The sequence below is a fragment of the Branchiostoma floridae genome, chromosome 5 (genome assembly GCF_000003815.2).
Source record: "Branchiostoma floridae strain S238N-H82 chromosome 5, Bfl_VNyyK, whole genome shotgun sequence".
NCBI lineage: Eukaryota > Metazoa > Chordata > Leptocardii > Amphioxiformes > Branchiostomatidae > Branchiostoma > Branchiostoma floridae.
In genome coordinates, this window is record NC_049983.1 from 5,965,420 (window position 1) to 5,990,719 (window position 25,300).

Here is a 25,300-nt window from a genome sequence, read left to right on the forward strand (position 1 = left end):
GAAAATGTCTCTCGGTGCGCTAATAATTCTTATCTTCCTCTTTTTTCTTCTAGCTGCCGGTCTCTCTCTCTACTTTCTCCTTGGTGTGAGTCTCCAACCAAAGAGCCACCATGCCTGCCTACGGTCCGTCACTCATGGACCAGCCGTCCGAATGGTTCCTCGCAGGGAAGCCGGACGAGATGCGGAAGCTGAAAATGGCTCCGTACGATCCCAAGAAGAACTTCTGGGCTCCTGACAAAAAGGAGATCTTCGTCAAGGTCGAAGTCAAGAGCGAGAAGGGCGATGACGTCACCTGCGTGGCTGCTGGAGGGGCGGTAAGTGTCACGCTGAAAAATGCAGGAATTTCGAAAATTAAATTGAAGACCTTATTGTCCTACGAAAATGATATGTTGTCCCTTTAATTCAACCTGGAACGGAAATGGTCTTGATTTATCAATTATTATTTTGACTTGTCTGACTTCTGTCATGTTTTTAGATGTTCTGTTGCGTACACCTATTTATTTCCTCTGTAATATGTTTTATTTTATTGTATGTGTACCTGGGCCCCGTTGAAAATCAGTTTGTCAAAACCGGGTCACCCAGGCGTCTTAAAATTTTAATAAACAATAAACAATAAATTTCTACCCCACTGGGCTAAGCACACGCCACATGTTAACAATCAAATACATATCTGTGTACATATAAACGTCTTAGCTATACTCCAGTACATTCGACTTCCTCTCGCTTCTTGGTAATTGTTAGTGGTATTAGTTAGTGTCGGTTTATCGAGTTCTGTAAGGAATATACAAATCTTTTTACTCTTTCTTGCAAGTACTAGTACCTGAAGTGGGGAAATTTACTTATAACACATAGCCAAAAATAACACATAGCCAAAAACAATGCTTCTATCGCTATCATATACGAAAGACAATCTAAGGTAAAGCATACTTCGTCTTCTACTTTACCGAAACCACAAAATTGGCAAATTCTTTGTTCTATAGGAGTTAATGAAGGAGAGACAGGCCTGGAAGCAGCTCTCTATCTTCATGGCTAAGTATTTAGTACGCCCAACGACATGTAGTACATGGGGCTAGGATTACCCTGGGAGCCATCCGGGGTCGGGCAGCTTGGACAGTTTATCGGTAGCCCAAGACAGTCATGCCCGCCGAGCTCCTATTAGCGCCCCGGGGAGTTTAAGCCCGATTAGGTCCACCTGCCCTTTAGCGATTACTCCTTCGGGCTTAAACTCCCCCGGAGCGCTAATGTGAGTACGGCGGGCAGGCTGCCATGGCTCCCCGAACAAAACACGCGAAGAAATCTCGCTAGCTACCCGTCCTGTCTGGATTCCCAGGGTAGGCTAGGATAGGAGGATAGGAATAAAAGAATAGAATAGAAGTACTAGTTGTAATGCAAAATTCCATGCAGTTACCACTGGTGAGAGACTGTGCCGATGTGTGTAGAACTGTTTCTGTTTCAAACCGTTATTTAAGTGGTTTTATCACATACAGAAGGATACTAAATGCCAAGTTTCGAATGGAAAACAACATTGTAAGATGCAATCGATTTGCCTAACACCCTACCACAATGTTTCTCTGCCACTACTAGACTGTGGTCGTCAAGAAGTCCAAGTTGCTGCAGCAGAACCCGTCCAAGTTCGCCTGCGCAGACGACATGGTGAACATGACCTTCCTGCACGAGGCCGCTGTGCTGGGGAACCTGAGGGAGCGTTACGAGAACACTCTCATCTACGTAAGTATCCTCTTTTTTTGTCATAAATACAATGGACAAAGATATAGAAAAGTCAGGCTGAATAAAAATTCGGAAACTTAAACTATGCGGCTCCAGATGTCTTACTGTGGGATAGATGCGGTGCGATAGATGTCGGTTAACTGAGGAATGAGTCCACTCTACTACATACAATAAACAAAGATATAGACACAGTGGCGCTACATGCACTCACGAACGTTTACTTATATTACAGCACCAGAAAAAAAGCTACATACGTTTAGACAAGAACAAAGTTAAGCAAATTTCGAGAACAAACGTAAGATCTAACAGATGCCAAATTACTTTAACTATGGTTCAGACCTATATGTAGTTGATCTTTGAGTAATTAATTAATTGGCAAGATCAACATGAATGACTGAATGAATGACTAATTTATTAGCGCCAAAACGGTGCACATACATGTACATATCATTGCAGCCATACAAGGCTGAATTGGTGTATGGTACATAATACATTTGTCAAAAACTTCATTAAGATGCATTTAACAAATGAATGATACAATGAAAGGGAGGGTGCTATTTTTGAATCTGCAGGATGACCTGCATCTAAACTGTGGGTAGTTGTCATTTGTGCGTAGTTCCCTCCCATGAACACTTCCCCGTTTCGGGGGTAACTAGCCAGAGAAAAGTGGGGACTTCGACACAGACAGTGCAAATTTCAAAGAAAGACTGCGGCGTCTCAGGCACAGGGAAGTAAGTGACAGTTGTTCTAGGGCCCTGTCGTAGCCAACATAGTGTCTACCTAGAATTATTCTGCACGCCCTCTTTTGTACAGCTTCAATACACTTTAACATGAGCTATCAATGTTTTCCAGACCTACTCCGGCCTGTTCTGCGTCGTGATCAACCCCTTCAAGCTCCTGCCCATCTACACCCCGAACGTGGTGGACCAGTACCGCGGAAAGAGGCGTACGGAGGTTCCGCCCCATCTCTTCTGCGTGGTGGACAATGCCTACCAGAACATGGTGTCAGAGCGCCAGTGCCAATCCTGCCTCATCACGTAAGGAATCTTCATATTGCATACATTCAATAATGTTTTGAATAGTTGAACATTACTGCGTCTTTAATCCGATTCTATCTGGAGCGTAACTTGGGCGTTTTGTTACGTTTCTACTAAGACTTCACCGACTTAATTTTATGGATGACACGGCCCGCGAGCGCATTGATTTTCACCTGTTCTAAAACGAAAACTGGCCACATGCCACCCAATAAGGTGCGCTCCCACCGCACTTGTGTCAAGCTTGCGTCACTGCGGGGTTAGAAAGATACTCAACAAATTTCAGAGATAAAGAACGAGTTTTCTTTCTTTTTGTGTATTTTGTCGTCTTACGTAACTTTATATCATACTTTTACGTATTGCGCAATATCTTAATCATAAAGAATCGGAGAAAATAACAAAACAGTGACGCAGTAACGAACCCCGCAGTGACACAAGCTTGATACAAGTGCAGTGGGAGCGCACCTGTAGCAGCCCTGGTCAATCATGATTTTATGCTTGCCTGTCTGTCTGAGAATCTGTTCTCCAGGGTAAGGGGCACATGATCAGGGCATGGGGGGCACAGTGCCATTGTTCCTGTCTTTAAACAAAAATGGCAATAAAACTTGATTGAAATGGCGACGATTGTCTCTTACAGTCTTACTAGAGGTGAACATAAGACAAATCAAGTCTTGGAAAGAATGGACTTAGTGTTTAGTCCTGTACTTCGTTTTTAGCGGCATTTTTCACCCTCGATTAGTTTTGGGGTCTCCAGAGGATATCATCTATAAAAGTCAGTGTTGCCTGATTGTATAAATCTTGCCTTTACTGCAGTGGCGAGTCTGGTGCCGGGAAGACTGAGAACACGAAGAAGGTTATTGCGTACCTGGCCATGGTTGCCGGAACTCCCGGGGGTGGCCAAGAGAAAAAGGTAAAACGTTTCCGTCTTATTTGCTGCACGCTTCACTAGGGGTGGGTAGAAAACCATTTTTTTCTTGTTTGACCGGTCCAGAAATACTGGACCTGAGAAAAATCAACTGACCGGATTTTGGACCGGTTAGACAATGAACAGATTATAAAGACAGACCTTCACGTGTTTGGGGGCTTACAGGTGCAAGGAAATAACAAGAGCGAAGTAGAGGAGAGTTGATAGTCGCTTGTACCAAGTTTCTATGATAAAACTTGGTCTAAAACATAGATCAGTTATTATTGTTGTTTAAATGAAAATAGGGTTTTTAAACGACGGTGGACGTCGGATACTCGACCAGAATAGAATCCTTTGTAGCGAAATGAAACATAAACATTGTTTGAGTATCGCCCACTCACAAGTTTTCACAGATAATTAGGTTCAGGTTCAGGTCCTGGACCTGGACCGTACCTGTACCTGAATTTGTACGTGCACACACACCCGCAATCGTCTCATTTGTTCATGGCCATCTCGTGATAGTTTCACCCTCATTTTACACCTCTGTACATTTTGTCAACACTCGTCTTTACCAAATTTATTTCTTTCACTGCCAGATCGGTCTAGAGGAGCAGATCGTGCAGACTAACCCTGTACTGGAGGCTTTTGGTAACGCCAAGACTGTGAGGAACAACAACTCCTCCCGATTCGTAAGTAATCCCATGTACCGATATTTGCTTGTAGTTGACGATTGTTGTAATGTTTACATACATTAGTGTAGCTAGTAAACGAATGAGCTTCTGTGAAAAATACAGATGGTTTTAATTTGCATGCATGCAGTCTTTTCACATACTATCTCCCAAGTGTTCCTTTCACGTCGTTGTGTGTAGGGTTTCTTGTATATCTGGTCAACTGTCTTTTTTTTTACATTGTTTTGCCTACAGGGTAAATTCATCCGTATCCACTTCACCAAAATTGGCAAGCTGTCCGGAGCTGATATCGAGAGCTGTAAGTACCGTTGTAATTTCTACAAATAACCACTAAATCAGTATTGAAAGCGAAAATCGGTACTTCAAATCAACAAGACGTATATCGTTTAAAACAAAACTTTCAACAATAGTCACAATAGTAGAAGTCTACTGTGCTTTGTTGATGCAGTGGCCTGGACACTGCAGCTGCAGTCAGTCTTTCTTCAACTCTCTCTACTTTGTCCTGTTCATCGCGAGCTTTCTTAGCTCCCGTAGTTTTCTTTCTGACCGCAATGGTCCTAACCTTGTATCCTTTAGATCTGCCTTCAGTAAGCCTAGCAGGATTTTACAGTGTCTTTCTTTTCGCGATTTGTATGTATCGGAGTCAATCAAGGCAAAGTCGGGCAGGGGTGTTGGTTGGCATTCTCAGTACGTGTCCAAACATAGATCAACTGGCATGTTTTACAATAGTTTACCCCCTAATATATAATGTAGTACTATTTTGTATGATTGAACTGTCACTCACAGCATGACGTCTTCTTGTAACAGATCTGCTGGAGAAGTCCCGTGTTGTGGACCAGCTGCCCGGCATGGAGCGTGGTTACCACATCTTCTTCCTCATCATGTCCAACGGCATCCCGGCTGTCACGGGTAAGTATGGTCGTTGACATCCTGGAGAATAGAAATACACCAGTAAATGAGAAAGCTTAAGCATAAAATGGTCAATAGAACTACTGACGACGGATAGTGATATCCTTTTTTAACAAAATAGATAACGTTATCAAAACTGCTAAAACACGTCACTTCACGGTAGCGTGCAAAGTCCAGTGGTTAGCGGCCCTGCCTCTGGAACTAGGAGGCTTGTGTTCGATTCCAGTTGTGTCGATCACCCAACATAAACGCTACCGGAAAGGGTTGCAGTCCTTAGGACGGGACGTTGAGCCTGAATCCACTGTTCACTGTGCTTGTCTAAATGAACTTGGGGAATTTCCCCGGTACAATGAACCTGTACATACTGCACATAGTGTCTGTCCTCTCTGTCCCGACCAGTGAACAGCTCTTCAGTGAGCTAAAACTGGATCGACATCAGTTACTCCAAATTTTCCTCAAGCAATGACTGTTTTTAAAGGTAAGGTATATGCCTCCAAATTTTCAAAGTCCATCTTGTTCACGGAGAGTGACATAGTTTTGATCCCGCGAGAGATCACGAGACTAGGTCAGGCTTGCGTAGATCATCTGCCCCCTCTCCTCGCCTACTTGCGGAGTAGGGGTAGGTAGGACAAGTAGGATCGACATCGCTTTCCTTTCCTTTCAGAGCGCATCATGACTGGCACGGACCCCTCCGTGTACCACTTCGTGAAGGAGGGTGTGTACACCGTGGCCGGTATGGACGACCAGGAGGAGATGCGTCTTACGGACGAGGGTTTCGACATTCTGGGCTTTGAACCTCAGAACAAGTCCAGTGTGTACGACTTCTGTGCCGGCATCCTGCATATGGGAAATCTGAAGTACGTGGACAAGAAAGAGCAGGGAGACTGCGACGATCCTGCTCGTAAGTACAATCTACTTTTGTGGTCGTTCACATACAGAAACGCAAAAATACTGATCCACTGCAGTATCTTATAATGTATATCATTTTTGACAATCAAAGCATCTACACCAGTTTGTACTGTAGTCCAATCACTGAATCGTGTGTTTTATAAATTGCCCCATTGCAGCTGCGGAGAAGGCAGGCCGTCTGTTCGGCGTCGATGGCATGGGACTTCTCAACAACATCTTGAAGCCACGTGTCAAGGTCGGCAACGAGTTTGTGACCAAGGGCCAGACCGCCCAACAGTGTTCCAACTCCACTAGTGGTTTGGCCAAGGGTATCTATGGCAAGGTCTTCAAGTACCTGATTGACGTGTGTAACTTGACCCTGGCTACTGAGCACGAGAGAGCCTTCTTCATTGGTGTGCTGGATATCGCTGGCTTTGAGATCTTCGAGGTGAGGAACAGCCTCATCATCAAGCTAGATTGATAGTACATCCTTGTAATGTTGTATATTGCAATTGTAGAGTATGTGGGGAAGGACAACCTCAAGCCAACCGTTCACACTTACGCCCCACCCTCTTAAAAGATGCTGGAGCCGCATGTTCCCTGTATAGGAACCAGTACATATTGCAATTGTAGTTTGATTGATTTGTTCAGCATGGGACAAAGATATCTCTGCACACATCAACATGAGATCTGGAAGGTGCTTTAGGGTTTATAGAGTTGCAAAAATGTGACTGCAAACCTATGCCCGTCTAGATTACTAAATCAAAATACTGTGTTGTTATGTTCTTTAGCTGAACAGTTTGGACCAGTTGTGCATCAACTACACCAACGAGAAGCTACAACAGTTCTTCAACCACCACATGTTCGTACAAGAGCAGGAGGAGTACAAGGCCGAGCAGATCGAATGGACCTTCGTGGACTTCGGCATGGACTTGGCAGCCTGCTTGGAGCTGATTGAAAAGGTTCGAATGTTACTTTCTTTCAGCAGTACTTAACAGCAATGCCTTGGTTCGCGATGCGGAAGATGTTTAGTCTAATTTTTCTTAACTTCTAAGGAAAGACGTGCATGGCTAGATCTTGAAATCAAAACTACGGCACCGATCATTATGTCGATACCTTAGAGAGACTTTAAAGCATCAAGCCTCTTTGTCAATAAATGCATGTAGAATCACCTGTGATGTACCCTCCTCGATTTTTGACAGAAGAGTGGGCAAACAGTGTAAGATGCTATCAAAATTAAAGTATGCAAAGACAATCACTGTATGAACAAATACAACTATATAACCTTTACAGAAAAACGGCCTGCTGCCTATCTTAGAGGAACAGTGCATCATGCCCAAGGCTAGCGACAAGACCCACATCGAGAAGTTGAATGGCACTCATCTGGGCAAGAACCCCAAGTACGGCAAGCCCAAGCCAGGCAAGAAGAAGTACGAGGCTCACTTTGAGCTGGGTCACTACGCCGGACCTGTGGCCTACAACATCAACGGCTGGCTGGACAAGAACAAGGACCCAGTGAACGAGAGCGCTGTCATCACCCTGAAGGGCAGCAAGAACCCGCTCATGCCTCTCATTTGGTCAGACTACCAGACAGCAGAGGAGCAGGCTGGTCAGTCATTGTTGTGTAAAATACAAGTATAAAACATAAATCTCCGCAAACCGTTATTGGCTTTATTTAGACACGAATCCTGTTGTTTAATCCACAGGACATAGGAGTTTTCTTTTACACAACCAGTTGATCTCACTTGCTGACGTTTCGATGTTTGTCAGACATCTTCCTTAGAGCGTCTAACTGGAGCTCTGCTTCTCGCCGAGCGCTATATGTAGCCAATGTAGGTGGCGCTTTTGCGGCGAGAACACAATCCCAAACGTGGCTGATTTTGCACTTCCCCTCGTCCCTGTTCATCACTGGGGTTGACTTCCTTATCTAGATTGCTTCTTTAATCCAACGGATGCGTCTGTTGCAATTGTCTTCTCTATCTGTTACCTTGGCCCCGTTCTCTACCAACCTGATGAAATAATTATGGTTTTCGTATGTTTAATACATGCTTCACGTCCTACACTTGCAGCTGATAAGAGCGGTGGCAAGAGGAAGAAGAGTGGCTCCATGCAGACTGTGACCAGTGTTCACAGGGTAAGTATCATTCAGTACTACAGACAGAAGATTACATTGAAGACACGCCTCCTTGCTCAAACTGCGACTTTGTAATTTCCTTGAGCAAAAGACAATCGGAATATACCTTTGATGTTTTCTTTAGTCACGACTGGTACATTAAAATGTGTTTTGTACATTTCCCTGATAGGAGCAACTGGCTTCATTGATGGCCAACCTCCACGCCACCTACCCCAGCTTTGTGCGTTGCCTGATCCCCAACGAAATCAAGACTGGCGGTATCATCGACGGGCCTCTGGTCTTCAACCAGCTGACTTGCAACGGTGTACTTGAGGGTATCCGTATCTGCCAGAAGGGATTCCCCAACAGGAGCATCTATGCCGACTTCTTTGACAGGTGCGACCAAGCTCTAGTACTTTTCAGTTTAATTCCTTTCAGAAAGCCACATCGAGTTTTAATCTGGCATCACAAATTCGACAATTTCGGATTTTTTTTTACAAAGAGGTATTTTATTAATATTTTCATTAGTATTCTATTCACTTATATTGTGATACAAAATGTATAATAAAGCAAAATTTGCTGTACATGTTTGAGTTTCTCTTTCAGAACTATCCTCCTACGCACGGACATCCATCGGCGAAACCGCCTGTATGGATGTACCCTGCTTTCTGAACCGTCACTTTTAGTTTCCGTGGGCGTTGCCACTAACCAGCTGTCAGCCAAAAGAGAATATGCCTTTCAGTTTTTAAAAGGGATCTCGCATATATTAGGGCAAGCTCATAAATATTCATAAGCAGGGCGGTCATATAAGCAGGTTATAAGCAGGTCGGATGTCCCTGCGTAGGAGGATGTTTCAGAACAGACTCAGATTAAAACAACCGAGTGAAAATTCTACATGTAACTTTGTAAACTATGTACATTCAGGTACAAGATCCTGGCTGCTGATTTGTTTGACCCTAACGAATTCTTGGAGGGAAAAGACGCCTGCCAGCTGATCCTTGATAAGATCAAGCTGGACAAGGCCAGGTATTCCTGTGGTCTCAACAAGGTGTTCTTCAAGGCTGGCACCTTGGCTATCCTTGAGGAGATCCGTGAGGAGAAAGTCAACGAAATTTGGACAATGATCACGTCTCGCGCATTTGGCAAGCTCCAGCGCAAGAAGTACCTGAAGCTGTGGGGTTCTAGGTGAGTAGCTCCCATTTTTCTGATTCTTTCAGTAGTGACTTAATATGTTACAGTATTTCTCAATGTCAACAATGGTTCATAAACTGAAAGGTATTTAAATCTGGTCTTTTTTCTTCTCCTGTTACCGACATTCTTATTAAAAAAGAGCAATAATGGGACACTGAATTGTACTTTTCAACCACATGTTTAAAAAAACGAGGTATGAGGTCTCCAACACTCGGTCATTCCATTTTAGGGCGGCTGTCGGCACACTGCAGCGTAACATCCGTGCATGGTTCAGGCTGCGTAACGACTGGTGGATCAAGATGTACCAGGCGCTGCAGCCCAAGCTGACTGGAGGCATGGCAGAGGAACTGCTAAAGGAAACCAAGATAAAATTCGCGGTACGTTTCTTGTTGTCATACTCCTACGCATAGACGGCGCCAGCAAACCGCCTCTTGCCTGTACTCTGCTATCTCAACCGTCATCCTATTCCTGTGGGCGTCGCCACAAATAAACCAGTTGTCAGCCAATCAGAGAATATGCCTTTCAGTTTTCAAAAGGGATCTTGCATACATAAGGGAGGCTCATTAATATTTATAAGCAGGGCGGTCAGGAACTGATGGTGACGTTTGAGATAGCAGAGTACAGACAAGAGGCGGTTTGCTTTTGACACATGTTAGAGATAAAAGGTTCCAGGAAAAAATTTAGTCCGATATTATTGCGTGTTCTGAGTTGTCCCTGTCCCTGAAAAGGCAGCTTTGTCTGATTTCTTCAGCAAATGGAGAAACACTATGAGAAGGTTACCAAGGATCGGGCTGAGTTGCAAGCAAAGTACAACGACGTCATGGCTGCCAAGGACAAGATTAATGAGCTGTTGTTCAACGTAAGATTCCTGTATTTCTCTTTATAGTACATACGCTATGGTGAGACATCAAAAGCAAGGCATGACTGTTCCACGGTGATGACTGATGGCATGTTGTTAAACCATACGTCGCATTCTCACAAGAGATGCTTGGACATCGCAGATTGCAACCCTATATAGGCAGCCTGTACAGATCGACCATATGCTTAACCTACTAGCTTAAACTGACGTAAATAAGTTAGAACCTACAGAATATTTAATCATTGTATGAAAGAGAAAAACACCTCGATATAACAAATTGTAGCTATCGCCGAGCCATGACTAAACTAAGGAACAGGGATCACCCTTCTTCAAATTGAAGCTGGTAGATACACCCGAACTCCTCCCAAAGATAGATTATACTATGTTTTGTGATGTAGGTATATAGAAAACGAAGTGCACTTTCTTCTAGAATGTTCAATGTACAAAGATATACGCAATGCCTTTGTTAATGACACTTGTAAAACAGAGATATGCACTCCTAACAACGGAAGACTTTTTCAAATATCTAATGTCATCTTGTAATAAAAATGGAAGTTTGTCTACATCTGCTTTAAGAAGAGAGAGGAAGCATGTAGATTATAGATAAGGCATAGCATTGTTTTCATTGTATCGTTCTCTTTGTATGCAACAGTTTTTAGCCCCAATGGGGCATGAATATACAATAAACATTTTTATTTCTTCCATAGGAGAGAGACATCATGCTGAACGGCGAGGAGCGCGTGAACTCCCTGCTGAAGGAGAAGGCAGAACTGGACGCCCAGCTGCAGGAAATCGAGGAGCGCGTGGAGGATGTGTCCGACCAGAACAGACAGATGGAGTCCAAGAAGATGAAGGTACATCACCACAAGCAAACCACGAGTCCACCTAAAATCATTCCTTCGGATGCACCGTTAGACACTGTCATCTTTTCTAATCTTTACAATCATTTTTAGGGAGTTACATTTAGTCCACCAGTTTCTTATTCTTTCAAAATAAAAGTACATATTGTCTAAGCGTCTTCCGTTGACGTGTCCAACTTCAAATAGCTGAAGACTGTCACAATGGGGTACTCTTGATATAGAGAGGGTGGACGCTGGGTTTTGTAATTTGACTTTGTGCTTGGAAGAAAGAGCCCAGCTCCTCGAGTGCAGGGGCGCTACTCGCTGTCCGCCCCCCAACAATTGGTTGGCGGTGAATACCAGTAGCAGTACTGTCTTACAGCTACTATTCGCTCTCGTAGAGTCCCAATTGCACAGCACTGTTTCCGGGCATTGCGAATCGTGCTCCAACATTGTCCATTTCTTTTATCAATTACGCAGGCGGAGCAGGAATGCGACGAGATGAAGAAAGAGATTGAAACCATCACGGCGAAGCTGACCAAGAGGGAAAAGGACAAACAGGAGGTGGAGGACAAACTGCGCGCCATGACTGAGGAGGTGGCCGTGAACGACGAGCTGATCGGCAAACTCGGCCGGGAGAAGAAGAAGCTGGAGGAACTCAACGCGGTAGGCTCGCATTTTGTAGAAAAATGCTGAAACTTTACTTCCAACACTAAATTAAACTAGAAAGGCCGACATTTGCTTGAGAGCAAATACAGCATATTTCAGCCATCTCCCTCCTCATGTAACAATAGACTGTTCCAAAATCACTCATGTGCAAAAATGGAACACTTCTGCTTAAAATGACTTCTAACTACTAATCACACTTATGAGCAAAAATGAATCTTACAAAAACCCCTTCAAGAATGGACTCAAAAAAATAGACGACTCCAAAAACACTTCCGCTAAGAAATGGAATTTGGAATCATCAGCCGTCCAAAACCATATTTGCAAAAAATCCCCCCTCTGTGCAAGAATCGACTCTTCCTGTTATACCCCTATGTAAAGTGGAGCGATCCAAAAATATATCAGCTAAAATAGTCAGCGAAGTCCACAAAATGAATTTAAAAAAAATGCCCCCTTCGTCAAAGAATGGAATCTCCCAGCTCACCCTGTTTGAAATTGCACAATAGACAAGTCCAGAAATACTCACAGTACATGGCCTTTGTATAAGAAGCAACCCAGTCAAAAACTGAATTTAAAAAAAAGTCCCCCGTGCATGAATGGGCTCTTCCAGATAAAACAAGGCTTGCTGATTGGCTGCCGAATCCTCCTCATGTACAGTCTTCAGGTGGGGGTAAACTTCCATTTAACAAATGGAATTCGGAATCATCACCCATGTCCAAAACTGATTTTTTTTTTAAATCCCCCCCTATGTGCAAAAATGGACTGTCCCAGTAGTAGTCTTATGTCAAGTGGATCAGTGCGAAAACACTTCCGCTAAAAAAAACATTGGCATTATCACCAAAGTCTAAAAGTAAATTTTAAAATACACCCCCTGTCCAACAATGGACTCATCTAGCAAAATAAGCTCGCTCATTGGCTGGCCATTAATTGGATTTACCTTGGTCCACCAACCACCTGGATGTCTATGGACTAGGTAGGTAGGTAGATAATTGGATCTACCTGGCACACCTGTGGCCCTGACACACCAGAATGACCTAGAGGTCGTTGACCTCGGCACTCCAACCTTACCTATCCTAAACTCTCCCACAAAAACCTCCTTAAGGAGCCATTTTGAAGTGATTTATACTACATATTATACATGGATCCTTTGAATAAGTATCTAGGGCACCTCTGTGCCAAATTTCAGGTCATTTGGATGTAATACCATGGTACAGGGGGCCAAAATATACAGTCTTGGTCCAAAAGTTGCAATAAAACCTCAATAAAATCATTTAAGGAGCAGATATGAAAAAAATTAAAAAAACACATTTGGGTATTGGCCCACTCTACCCTTGTGCCAAATTTCAAGTCATTTGGTCCAGAAACGGCGGAGATGAATCGCTTTGAAAATTTGACAGGAGAAAGAAAGAAAGAAAGAAACATTACGAATACAATATATTTCACCATACCTATGGTATGGCTGAAATATAACTATAGGGACTTACCCCTCTAAATTTTTGGTCAATCTCCGTCGACCTTGTTCACAGAATGACCCTTCTATCTACAGCAGTGACGTCAGGAACACACCACTTTTGCAGGAAGGGGTCATAAGTATCAGAAAGTATATAGTATGTAGGTATGATGTCTATGTCGTCTCTGTTGAGTGTGAGCCAGTGGGCTCTAATGTACTTCCTCGCGCGAAGGCATCCTGTTCTGAATCTTGGATTTTGACTTTGTCCAAAGAAATGGAATGTTCCGGAGACTCTAGACTCGCCTTTTGTTTTATTTTTATACCGCTTGTCTATTTTCTTTATTCGCTTTTTTTTGACAGACGGGGACAATGTGGCACTGCACTAACTTATTTTAACAAGTCATAGTAAATTATTTTTACACCTGATACAAAGTACAGACGGGAGGTAAAGGTACTCTTTTACCTCCCCGACCGAAGAGAGGCACCCATTTTTCACCTTGGTGGAGTGAGGAAGTTGTGGTGAATGCCTTTCCCAAGGGCACAACGTCGGGGGCACGGCGAGGATCGAACTCGGAACCTCTAGGCTCTGAGTCCAACACTTTCCCCGTTATCCCACACATAACGCTTTCCTATTTCAAGTATGTTTGTGGATCTCAAATATTTGTAGAGTCAACACATAAAGCTTGGGTAATCAGCTCGCTCATTTAAATATATCTGGTATATTTCAGCAAACCCTGGATGACCTCCAGTCCGAGGAAGACAAGACCCAGAACCTCACCAAGCTCAAGGTCAAGCTGGAGCAGACCTTGGATGACGTAAGATGTACATTATATTCACTCCATGCTGGGAAAATGTCAACCTCAGCTATTGCGACATCTCAGAGTAGATATATCGATACTAATTTGTGTAAATCTAAAATCCTCATTTTCAAAATATTCACATCATTTGTGATTTCGAATTCGTTGTGCTTACCTCCCGGAAAAGCTACAAATTAATGTCCCAAATTTCAGCTTGAGGACAACCTTGAGCACGACAAGAAGATCCGTTCGGACGTTGACCGCGTCAAGAGGAAGCTGGAGAACGACCTGAAGAACGCCCAGGATCTGGTGATCGAACTGGAGCGCTACAAGGTCGAACTTGAGGAGAAGCTAAAAAAGTGAGAGGACTAACAATGATGATCTTTATTTACATATTATCATATAGCCAGGCGCCGTGGACCAACCAGAAGGTCCCATTCCATGTTAGTTATGACGCCGTAACACCAGTGTTGATTCTGTTTAACACCTGACCAATCAGAAGGAGCGATACACAGGAGAGCAACCAATCAAAATAGCACAGAGCATGGAGGAAATATCAGTTAACAATGCTGTCTGTGGCTGTCATTTTACATACAAAGAGTTCGTCGTTGGTTAACCATTCACACCGTGTGTCTATATTGAGATCACTGGTAAAAGAGTTGCGTATATCATTGTATAAAGAACACTGATATAAAATGGACTTCATTCCCTATACATTTGGAGCTACCAAGTGTACAGATTCGGACATCTTAGTTCTTACCAATGATGTAAGTACATCAGATGACAAATTGCTTTCTTATGGCTCGTACCACAGGAAGGAGTTCGAGATCAACGCCTTGAACACTAAGGTTGAGGACGAGACTTCCCTGGCAACTCAGCAGCAAAAGAAGACCAAGGAACTACAGGGCAGGATCGAGGAGCTGGAGGAAGAACTGGAGACAGAAAGAGCGGCCCGTGCAAAGGTAAGATACACTTACGTTATGGATGTTCAATGGCACCGCAGATGTGATCGCAGCCAAAATGCCGAGGCGCAAGTTCTGTGCGCGGAATTTTTTATCAGTTTGCTTTTCACCACTAGTAAATCAAAAGAATCAACTTTCGGATTTGATTGCAAATCTATTATGCGATTACCCACATTTTCATGCTTATAAATGGCAACTGACTAATTCTATAATATTACTACCTGGTACGTGTTGCCAAATAATTTGCCCGGAAATGTCACTAGTTTGCTTCTATGATACCACAAGTATTGATCAAGTATCATTCAATAATTACAGCTCGAGAGGCAGCGTGCCGAACTGTCGCGAGAGTTGGAAGACATCGGCGAGAAGCTGGAAGAGTCTAGCGGTGCCACAGCTGCCCAGGTCGAGCAGAACAAGAAGCGAGAGGCCGAGCTCCAGAAGGTATCATAATCTCAGGGAGATCTCAGTTCAGATCTTTCAAAACGCTTGACAAAAGATAGGAGAATAACAGATACCCGAGACAACACAATAGTAAACGAAAGATGCATGAAAAAAAGAAAAAGAATCTGATCAGTGTTTTATCCCGGCCCCTATGTATGAAAGACATGATAGTAATACAATTCAATCTCTACAACTGGATAAAAAAATAGATTTACGGACATTTCGATTGACATCCATCACTCTTCTTCAGCGTCACTAGAATCGAACTTGCAGAACAATTCAACATTTACAAGTACATCACAAAGGAAAATAAATTTTATTGTCTTCCCATAGGGAACTATGCAGACATGATTTACATTTGAGTGACATTTGCATGCGATCCTCGGGAGTTAGTAAATTGACAGGATCAACCATTTTTTCTAGTTAGATGTACTGTATAGAATTGTTCTGCCAGTTCCTTCTAGTGACACTGAAGATGAGTGGTGGATTTCACTCGGAACGTCTGGAAGTAAATCGTGTATTATTTGATCTAATTATAGATATTGAATGGTATTCGAATATTGTTTACCTGTATGTCTAACCTTCATTAAAGAATAACAATGACAATGACATTGATCTTTATTGCATATTCCTGCCCAACATGGGCTGAATGCATTGAGTTAGATAACTTAATAAGTATAGGTGTAAAGAGGTTACATTTTATATCTAAAATCTACAGAGTCTCTTCTCTCTTTTTAAAACTTGTGTAAACAAATTTACAGAGCTTTTCCAGTACATTGTACTTTTTAGTCAACATAATGTAGCTGAACATTTCGTCCTTGCTTAAACATGCATATTCATGATCTAGTTGTAGTGTGCTTATGAGAGACTGGCGCATCTGTGTGTATAGTGGGCATTCTAAAAGAAAATGTGTTTCATTCTCTACATATGTATCCTTGCAAAATGTACATATCATGTCGCATGATAGGTTCGTCGTGAGCTGGAGGAAGCTACCATTGGCCATGAAGCTGCCACCGCCAGCTTGAGGAAGAAGCACAACGACACCGTGGCGGACATGTCTGACTCAGTGGAAAACCTGCAGAGGGCCAAGGCCAAGCTTGAGAAGGAGAAGAACTCCCTCAGGGTGGAGGTCGATGACCTGGCTTCCAACGTCGAGCAGGTCACCAAGCAGAGGGTAATGATTTCTGACGTTCTCACCATTTCTTAAGAGCTGCCTTAGACTAGGACGATCTCTATTGGTGGAAGCCATGGTTGTAAAGTGTAAACTTTGTTCCAACGCAAAAGAAGAAGACGGTGGCAGGTTCCGCCTTCCCGCCATCTATGATTCACTGCTGACGTCATCCTCCGACTTCCGGAACGTCAATGAAGCGAATCGTACACATGAAGAACGTCGACGTGCTTGACCGAAAATTTATGGAGAGTTTTCTTCTTTTGTGTTGGAACAAAGTTTAAACTTTACCACTATAGAGGGTAGTCAGTTCTGACCTCCTAACTATTGCTAAAGAGCTGCTTCAGAATAGGAACACTATTGGCGAAAGATCTTGTTGTGATAAACACCAAATAGCAATTACTCACGCAACTGGATATGGTTTTGCAAATGATCAGGCGTTTTATGTAGAATCATTACCTTTCGTCAGTGACACCGGAGGGCAGTTTTTTTATATCCTAACTATGATCATGAGTTGCATGCAAAAGAGATTTAGTTGGAGAGCAGGTTTTTATCCTAGCTATGAATTAATTTGCAAAAGCATGCCCGTAGCCCCCCCCCCCACGCTCAAAAGGTCCGCTTTTTCAGACTCGAAGGTCCACTTTTTCATGTCCAAGATTTTTTTCAAAGGCATGACTGATTTGCATTTTTCCCTGATAGACATTTCAGCCAATCGTAGTGAGTCTATCAGCAAAATTTGCCTCAGAAAGAGCAGGAAATGGCTTTTCAGAGGGTCCAGATTTCAAAATTTCCCGGACCTCCATTGCGACGCCTCGCGCCTTTGGTGTCGGACATGGTAAAAATATGTCGAGGGAGTTGGCCTCAAAGACTTACGCAAAAGCCTTGTCCTTTAATAGAAATTCCATTAAACTTCGCAAGCGATTTTCGCCCGTCAAAATGCAAGAAATGGCGTTTTAGAGGGTCAAAATTTCAATTTTTTCGGGGGAGCATGCCCCTGGCCCCCCTAGGTAGATCACGCCGAAGAGTCTCGCGCCTGCGGCGCTCGATGGTACCACAATTACTAAAAAGAACCCCCCAACCAAAATCCTGGCTACGGGTATGAAAAGAGAGGAAGGGAATTGTTAGTAGTCCAAAGGAAACAAGTGTAAGGATCGACGTAACTTGTTATGATATGTTCACAGGTTTTTCGTAACAGCGTCAAAAACTCAGCCTGAAAAGTCACCTCAGGTTTAACTTTGAAAATACATTCCAATGATTTGAAGTAATCTAAAGACCTACCGCATTAAAAATACATTTGGGTGATTTGAAATAACCTAACAACATTCTGTATTCAAATAATACATTCGGATGATTTGAGATAACCTGGTGACTTACTGTATTGAAGGTACAAGCTGAGAAGATGAACAAGCAGCTTGAAGATCAGTACGTGGATGCCAACCAAAGGCTGGAGGAGAATGCCCGTGTCTCACAGGAACTGGGATCACTGAAGACACGCCTGACCGCTGAAAACAACGACCTAGGGCGCCAGCTGGAAGAGGCAGAGGGCATCGCAAACCAACTCAGCAGGTACGTACAAATCATGTATCTGTATCTGTATCTAAATTTATATAGCCGATTCAACTGCCCTTCGGCATAACACTCCAGCTTCGCAGGCAGCTGGTTCTATCACACTGAACGACCTGTCACACCTAACATTTGCATTTCCTAGTGAAGATGCCCCTACGTATACTGTGCTTTTTGATAACATATTCAACTCCACTGGGAAAATACGAATTTGAGAACGCGTCAATCCTAGGTTGGTTATTCTGGTGCTTGAAGGCATGACAATTCCTTGTTCTATTTTTGAGCTGGTATTAGATACTTATCTGTCGGTACATCCACCAGTTTGTTGTTCCTTTCGTAAATCATGCAATGTGTACGATGTTGTAAATGCGGCAGTGGAACTGAAGACATATTAAATTCTATCGAAAAAAAATATGTTGTCAACTTGAGGGACAAATGTTTAAGTAGATGTTTATATTTCGATGTACAGATCCAAGAGCATGCTCACACAACAGATGGAGGAAGTCAAACGTCAGCTCGAGGAGGAGACCAAGGGCAAGAACGGCCTAGCTCACCAGCTGCGTGCTACTCAGTCCGACTGCGATGCTCTGCGTGAGTCCCTGGAGGAGGAGCAGGAGGCCAAGTCGGAGATTCAGCGCCATCTGGCCAAGGCTAACTCCGAGGTGGCGGCCTGGCGCTCCAAATACGAGACCGACGCCATCCAGAGAACAGAGGAGTTGGAGGAGGCCAAGAAGAAGCTGGCCGCCCGTCTGCAAGACGCCGAGGAGCAGGTTGAGTCCGCCAACGCCAAGTGTGCCAGCCTGGAGAAGACCAAGAACAGGTTGGCTGGCGAGGTGGAGGACCTGATGTTGGATGTAGAAAAGGCTAACACACTGGCGTCTCAGCTGGAGAAGAGGCAACGTCTGGTCGACAAGCAGATGCACGAATGGAGGATGAAGTGCGAAACTCTGGGTGCCGAGTTGGAAGCATCCCAGAAGGAGCACCGTGCTTACCAGACCGAGCTTCTGAAGCTGAGGAATGTCTTTGACGAAGGCATCGAGGCTCTTGATGCCTTGAAGAAGGAGAATAAGGTCTTACAGGGTATGTATTTGAGGAAAACATTATTTTGTAGTACTGCGGCAAGATCGCGTAGGGTAATCGGCAGCGCGTTTGGCTCAGGCCATGGAGGTTCGAAACCTACCTTGTCACCGATCTTTACACGACTTTCCTCTGAATGAGTACCTAGCCTCGGCTAGAGCCGTCGCTCGGATATGACGTTTAATGGAGGTCCCGTTTTTGGGGATAGCACCACCCTTGGCATGCTGAAGAACCCGCCACACTTATCGAAAAGAGACCTTCCCGTTGTGAGCTGATCAAACCATTCCGGCCCAAATGGGGTAGGGAATCTCCCGAGCAGCCACCGTAACCCCTGCTTCACCTATTGTGTTAGTTAGTCAAACTTGCCGAAGCTTGTTTCTAACTTAGGGAGAAGAAATGCCGCTACAGTGGGCGTAGAATGCGTTGCCGAGAAGTGGTCAGTTGTGGCCCTGCACTGATCATGAGCAACCTCGTTTAAAAAATGCCGTTCACACTTCCGCCGTCCCTGTTCATGTATGGTTTATGTAATCATTGTGTCTCTCGACAGAGGAAATCAACGACCTGAACGACCAGTATGCAGAGAGTGCAAAGAACATTCACGAACTTGAGAAGACCAAGAAGCGCCTGGTCGTTGAGAAGGAGGAGCTTCAAAACGCCTTGGACGAGGCCGAGGGCGCTCTTGAGATTGAACAGGGCAAAGTAAGTAGATAGCAAAACATATATATTAGATACGCGATTCAGCAAATTAACGAATGGTTAAGAATGATTTATTGGGCTGTCACACTGAAACCGAATCAGAAGGAATCAAGCAACACCAGCCGGAATAAGAATTTGCAATTTTCGTGCCATTTGCCAGCGGAAATTCCAAATGGATACAATACCTCTTGACACGAGAGGCGGAATGAGCCGAAATGCCGTCTGAATAAAACTTCTTGTATATTCCAGGGTATGCATAGTACATTCTAGAAATCCTCACTGTATTCCCGATATTTGCGTTAATTGTGGTGGCCGGCCAGTTCTACATCAAATGAGATCAGAATGTTTCGAATAATGTTGTAATGCCTTATAATGCGATCGTACTGCAGTTATAATAGTTAGAATACATTTTGAATGCAGTTCGACATTTCTTTCAAATGCACCTTGAAACTTTTGACATGACAAAAAAATTCGGGACGGCTACAAGAATAGGCACAAATACCTGCAGTGAAAATTTCTAGGATACACTAGGAATATACAAAGAATATTCAGACGACATTCCGGCTCATTCCGATTCTCGTGTGAATGGGCCATTATTGTCTTATACAACACACCAATTTTGACGGCTCTTCTCACAGGTTGTCAGGACTCAGCTTGAACTGGCCCAGCTGAAGGGTGACATCGAAAAGAAAATCGCCGAAAAGGACGAGGAGTTTGAAAGCTCACGGTGAGTGGGGCGATATCTCAACTATCTAAAAAGTGGGTTTTAAAATACCAGTGTATCAAGTTGTAATCTTCATCATCTATCGACTTGCCAAGATATTGCATATTTCTTTGTAATTAATTGTGGATCCTCTACTGAGTAGAGCCATTTAGTTACTCTCCGTCCTCAACTAGCTGTAGATGTAGATCTTTTTGTAGATCTCATTGGAGAGCAAGTTTATACAAATATATCCTTTGAACTAATACGCAAAAGCGATATAGTAGGAAAACAGGCTTTTCTTTTCTAAGTATGAAAGGATAACTGTGTAGATGTACTTTTACCCCTATGATTTTCCAGACGTTTGATGCAATTTATATCTTTAATAGTAAGAACCAGGCTCGTGCCATGGATAGCGTGCAAGCATCTATAGAGATCGAGACAAAACAAAAGGGAGAAGCACAACGAGCGAAGAAACACTTGGAAGGACATCTCAACGAGATTGAGGTTCAGCTGGAGACCGCCAACAGGGCCAACGCTGAGGCCAGGAAGACCATTGCCAAGCTGCACTCCCAAATCCAAGAGATGCAGGTAAGGCCACACTATTTTAATTTTATGGATGACATCCCCTGGAAACACCAAAACTAATGCGAGAGGGCGGAAAAAAAGACAAATCTAGCAAAAAATGATGCTAAACCATAGGGCTAAACAGCCCATTCTTTCTCAGGCTTGGTTTGTCTTACGTTCGAAAAGACAATCGTTATCAACTTTTTTTTTCATTATTTCCATTATAGTTAAAAGAGGGAAACAAGAGCGCTGTGGTCCCCACCACCTGACCAGGTGTCCCCTTACCCCGGAGAGCAGACCCTCTAGCAAGCACAGAATTCTGATAGACCAGGGATGTTATTGGGTCACATGTGGGCACTACTTTTTAGAACAGACGAAAATCAATGCGCGTGCGGATGTCACTCATAATATTATGTCATTCTGGCGTAACTCATCGGCTTGGGTAATGATGAATAGAACTATACTGGAGGTGAATTAAACGTGGAAATTGCACTCTGTTGTATCGGCGCATCAAAAATTGCCAATGGATGGAACCACATAAGGTAAAGAAATTAACTATACTTTACTCTTCCTACAGGTTACCATCGACGACGAGCAGCGGCAACGTGATGAGATCCGTGAGCAGTACAACATGTCTGAGCGCAAGTGCCAGATGCTGGTCAGCGAAACTGATGAGGTAAGTACTCGTACTCAATCCATTACACTTTTTTTCCTGGGGCCGGGGAGGGGGGTCTCAGCCACCCCCTCCCCCAACCTGCGTGATGTCGAAACGGCTTGGTTTTCGAGGGGGATGATGTACTTGTAAAGTTTTATCTTTTCTGTAATTTTGGTGTCGTTATAACGTAATTTGACGGAATTATGACGACATCATGTGATTTTATTGGCTAAACCCGTCTATAATATATAATTTAAAAGGCGATTTCCGTTATACTTAAATCATTGAACAAAACGGCAACTAATACGGGTGTCATTGATATTCAAGTCTGTCAGATTGACGTCAAAATGACGTCAGAAAATGACATCATATGTCCGCCATCTTGGGTCGGCTATCAACATTTTGAGAGTCTCTTCACTTACTTACAAGTTGAGTCTCTACACTTTACTCGACATATTTTCCCTTCAGGTCCGCGGTGCATTGGACAACGCAGAGAGATCTCGTAAGACCGCCGAATCTCAGCTGGTGGAGACCAACGAGAGGCTTGGTGAGCTGAGCACGCAGAACTCAGCCCTGTCCGGACACAAGCGCAAGCTGGACGGTGACCTGTCGCAGATCCAGGGCGAACTGGAAGAGGTCATCAGTGACCACAAGAGTACCGAGGAGAGGGCTAAGAAAGCCATGGCTGATGTATGTATAGTTTGCGTCCTTCGGCTTTACCTTGTTTTTAACGATTCAAAATATAAGATTCCGAAACGAAAATAAACGAGCGCACTGTTCTGTACATTTTTTTAATAATTATGATGGGAGTTGTCAATGAATAGGGTTTCGTATTAATTTCGTATTTATCGTCCATTTTCTATTAGAGTGTTTTTATACAATGATATACGCAATTCTTTTACCAGTGCTCTCAATGTACTAGACACACGCTATAAATAGTGGACCAAGGACGAACTATTTGTATGTATGATTACTGCCAACCACAGACAATATTGTACAACAAAAACTCGTGTACACCCATGGGAAGGGAGGGAAGAGGCATGTAAACAATAAATAAAGTGATAGCATAGCTGCAGATGTTTTGTTTATCAAATTGTTCACTTATAACACTTAATGCAATAGTACTTAGCCTTTAGTACTCAATTCAACACAATCGAACTACTGCATCTAGCCCTTGTGAGCAGGAACATGCAAGTAAAGATAATCATTAAAGATTATTCCTTTACAACCAGACATCCCGTATGGCTGAGGCTCTTCGTGTGGAGCAGGAGAACTCTCAGCACGCCGAGAAGGTCAAGCGAAACCTGGACGCCAACCAGAAGGATCTGCAGCGCCGCCTGGATGAGGCTGAGGCAATTGCACTCAAGGGAGGCAAGCGTGCCATCCAGAAGCAGGAGAACAGGGTAAGCATGAAGTATTGTAAAGCTGCCTGTACATAATGCAAATACTTTACGTTTTGTGACCGCATCTGAACTGTGAGCAGCGACACCTGTCCTGCAGTACAATATGAACCAGTCAGAATTGCCCTGAAGAAGGTGACAGACGGTCACCAAAACGTCGGTGAGCATTGGTTGTGTAAAAATAGTCTCTTTATTCAGTGACATACCAACCTGATGAAACTATTTACGGATGAAGTATTGTAGTTCTGTCTAATCATTCGATATCCATAGCAGATGGATCATTGCTACAAAGTCAAAGGCATACAGCCTATAGTAACGATATATACTGATCTTATAGATGCAAATGCACAGTTCTTATATATATAAAAAAACTGTGAATGGTACACCAAATCAGCGTATGTCCTCAGTAATGTTCTTGTACATCCCATTCCATCGTGCCTTGTCCGCTGCCTGGTCCCGCAGCCATTTCAGCATGTAAGATGCCATCTTGACGTTCTGATTGAAATATGCCATCAACCAGGCAATCTAGCGGGCCTTTATCCGTGCATTTTGGACAGGTGATGAGCCAGACATGCGTAGGAGACGCTCAAAAAGGCACCATTTGTGACATTGTATCTTTTTAACGAGTTTGTTCGGAGCAAGGACATTAAACCACTTCAAGGCAATGAACTTAGAAGTTGGTAATAATTGTGCACGGAGATATAGCGTTGGACATTTGTTTTGAAGGCTGACAAGTTGTAGACAGGAGGGAAACAGTTGTCGTCGAGAGAGTTCCATAATTTGGCTGTTCGGGGAAAGAAACTGTTGCTGTAGAAGGACTTGGAAACCGGCAATTGAACAGTATAGCGATGTGAGTTTGAAGAGAACCTAGTGTTGCGCTGAATAACCCTTAGCGGAGGGATAGTTAGTATTTCGTTGTGTAGAAAAGAGACAGCCCATAACACAATCAATATTTACCATCTTGGTTTGATCTATTAGATCCGCGATCTGGAGAACGAGATTGCCCACCACAGCCGTAAGCACCAGGAGGACCTGAAGCAGCTGCGTAAGAACGAACGCCGTCTCAAGGAGATGACCTTCCAGGCCGACGAGGACCGCAAGAACCAGGAGCGCATCCAGGAGCTGGTCGAGAAGCTGCAGCTGAAGATCAAGACCTTCAAGCGCCAGGTGGAGGAGGCTGTAAGTATCCCCTTCTTCCGTGACTTGTTTCGAATGCACTAAAAGCTTCTTGAGATCTTTTAAAAGCATCTTGAGATCTTTCTATTGTGTCTTTTTAGTTATGTTGAGATTTTTAAACGTCTCAAGATTAAATCAAAACATCTCAAAATAAAAGGCAAAACATCTCAAGATGAAAAACAAAACATTTCAAGATTAAGTCGAAACACCTCAAGATTTGCCACAGAATCTCCAGAATTTTGGAATAAATCTCAAGATATTTGGAATAAGTCTCAAGATGTTTGGTATAAATCTCAAGATGTTTGGTATAAATCTCAAGATGTTTGGAATAAATCTCAAAATGTTTGGAATAAATCTCAAGATGTTTCGATTTTCTAGCGAAGCGTAAGAGAGAATTTTTTTCAAAAAATTTCTGATATGCAAGTTGAAGCTGTAAAGGGCTAGAAGCATTAGTCCAAAGTGCTCAGCTAATCGAATAGTAATCTGCTCACTGTTTTGTGATATTTCTGTCGTCTCACCTCCCATCGCAACAATTTCAATTTGTTTTTGGATACAGGAGGAGCAGGCATCGTCCAACATGGCCAAGTACCGCAAGACCCAGCACGAGTACGAGGACAACCTGGAGCGGGCCGAGATCGCCGAGAGCTCCCTCAACAAGCTCAAGTCCAAGTCCCGCCTGTAAACCGACAACCAGTCGTGAAATCGTTTCACCTTGTATCGTAGAGTCCTGATTATTACCGTAACCTGCTCTGTCTTTCTTTTCATCTGTTGGTAAATTCATCTGAATGCTGCAATAAAATGTGGTCCCACTACTATCTTGTCTCTCGT

General features: G+C 43.5%; 1 protein-coding gene across 1 annotated transcript; it reads left to right on the forward strand.

The window, feature by feature from the left end:
- Positions 1-53: 53 nt before the first annotated feature.
- LOC118415379 (myosin-7-like) lies at positions 54-25,285 on the forward strand. Its single transcript, XM_035819943.1, has 33 exons — positions 54-314; positions 1,585-1,728; positions 2,581-2,765; positions 3,576-3,672; positions 4,263-4,355; positions 4,590-4,653; positions 5,163-5,264; positions 5,929-6,165; positions 6,332-6,600; positions 6,944-7,114; positions 7,446-7,761; positions 8,222-8,286; positions 8,456-8,661; positions 9,190-9,450; positions 9,686-9,833; positions 10,208-10,315; positions 11,023-11,169; positions 11,635-11,820; positions 13,999-14,085; positions 14,281-14,426; positions 14,882-15,029; positions 15,345-15,470; positions 16,438-16,644; positions 18,023-18,204; positions 18,671-19,281; positions 19,826-19,977; positions 20,613-20,701; positions 21,064-21,265; positions 21,819-21,917; positions 22,365-22,586; positions 23,129-23,299; positions 24,275-24,475; positions 25,029-25,285. Exons 1-33 carry the CDS (start codon positions 111-113, stop codon positions 25,152-25,154), a joined length of 5,772 nt encoding a protein of 1,923 aa, XP_035675836.1. The 5' UTR covers positions 54-110; the 3' UTR covers positions 25,155-25,285.
- Positions 25,286-25,300: the final 15 nt, after the last annotated feature.

What these genes read in the sequence shown, in the direction of transcription:
- LOC118415379 (XM_035819943.1), top strand. Translation starts at nt 111, where the DNA reads ATGCCTGCCTACGGTCCGTCACTCATGGACCAGCCGTCCGAATGGTTC. An exon ending in AGACTGCGACGATCCTGCTC is followed by an intron (nt 6,166 to 6,331) that starts GTAAGTACAATC and finishes GCCCCATTGCAG; the next exon opens with CTGCGGAGAAGGCAGGCCGT. An exon ending in AGCAGGTCACCAAGCAGAGG is followed by an intron (nt 16,645 to 18,022) that starts GTAATGATTTCT and finishes ACTGTATTGAAG; the next exon opens with GTACAAGCTGAGAAGATGAA.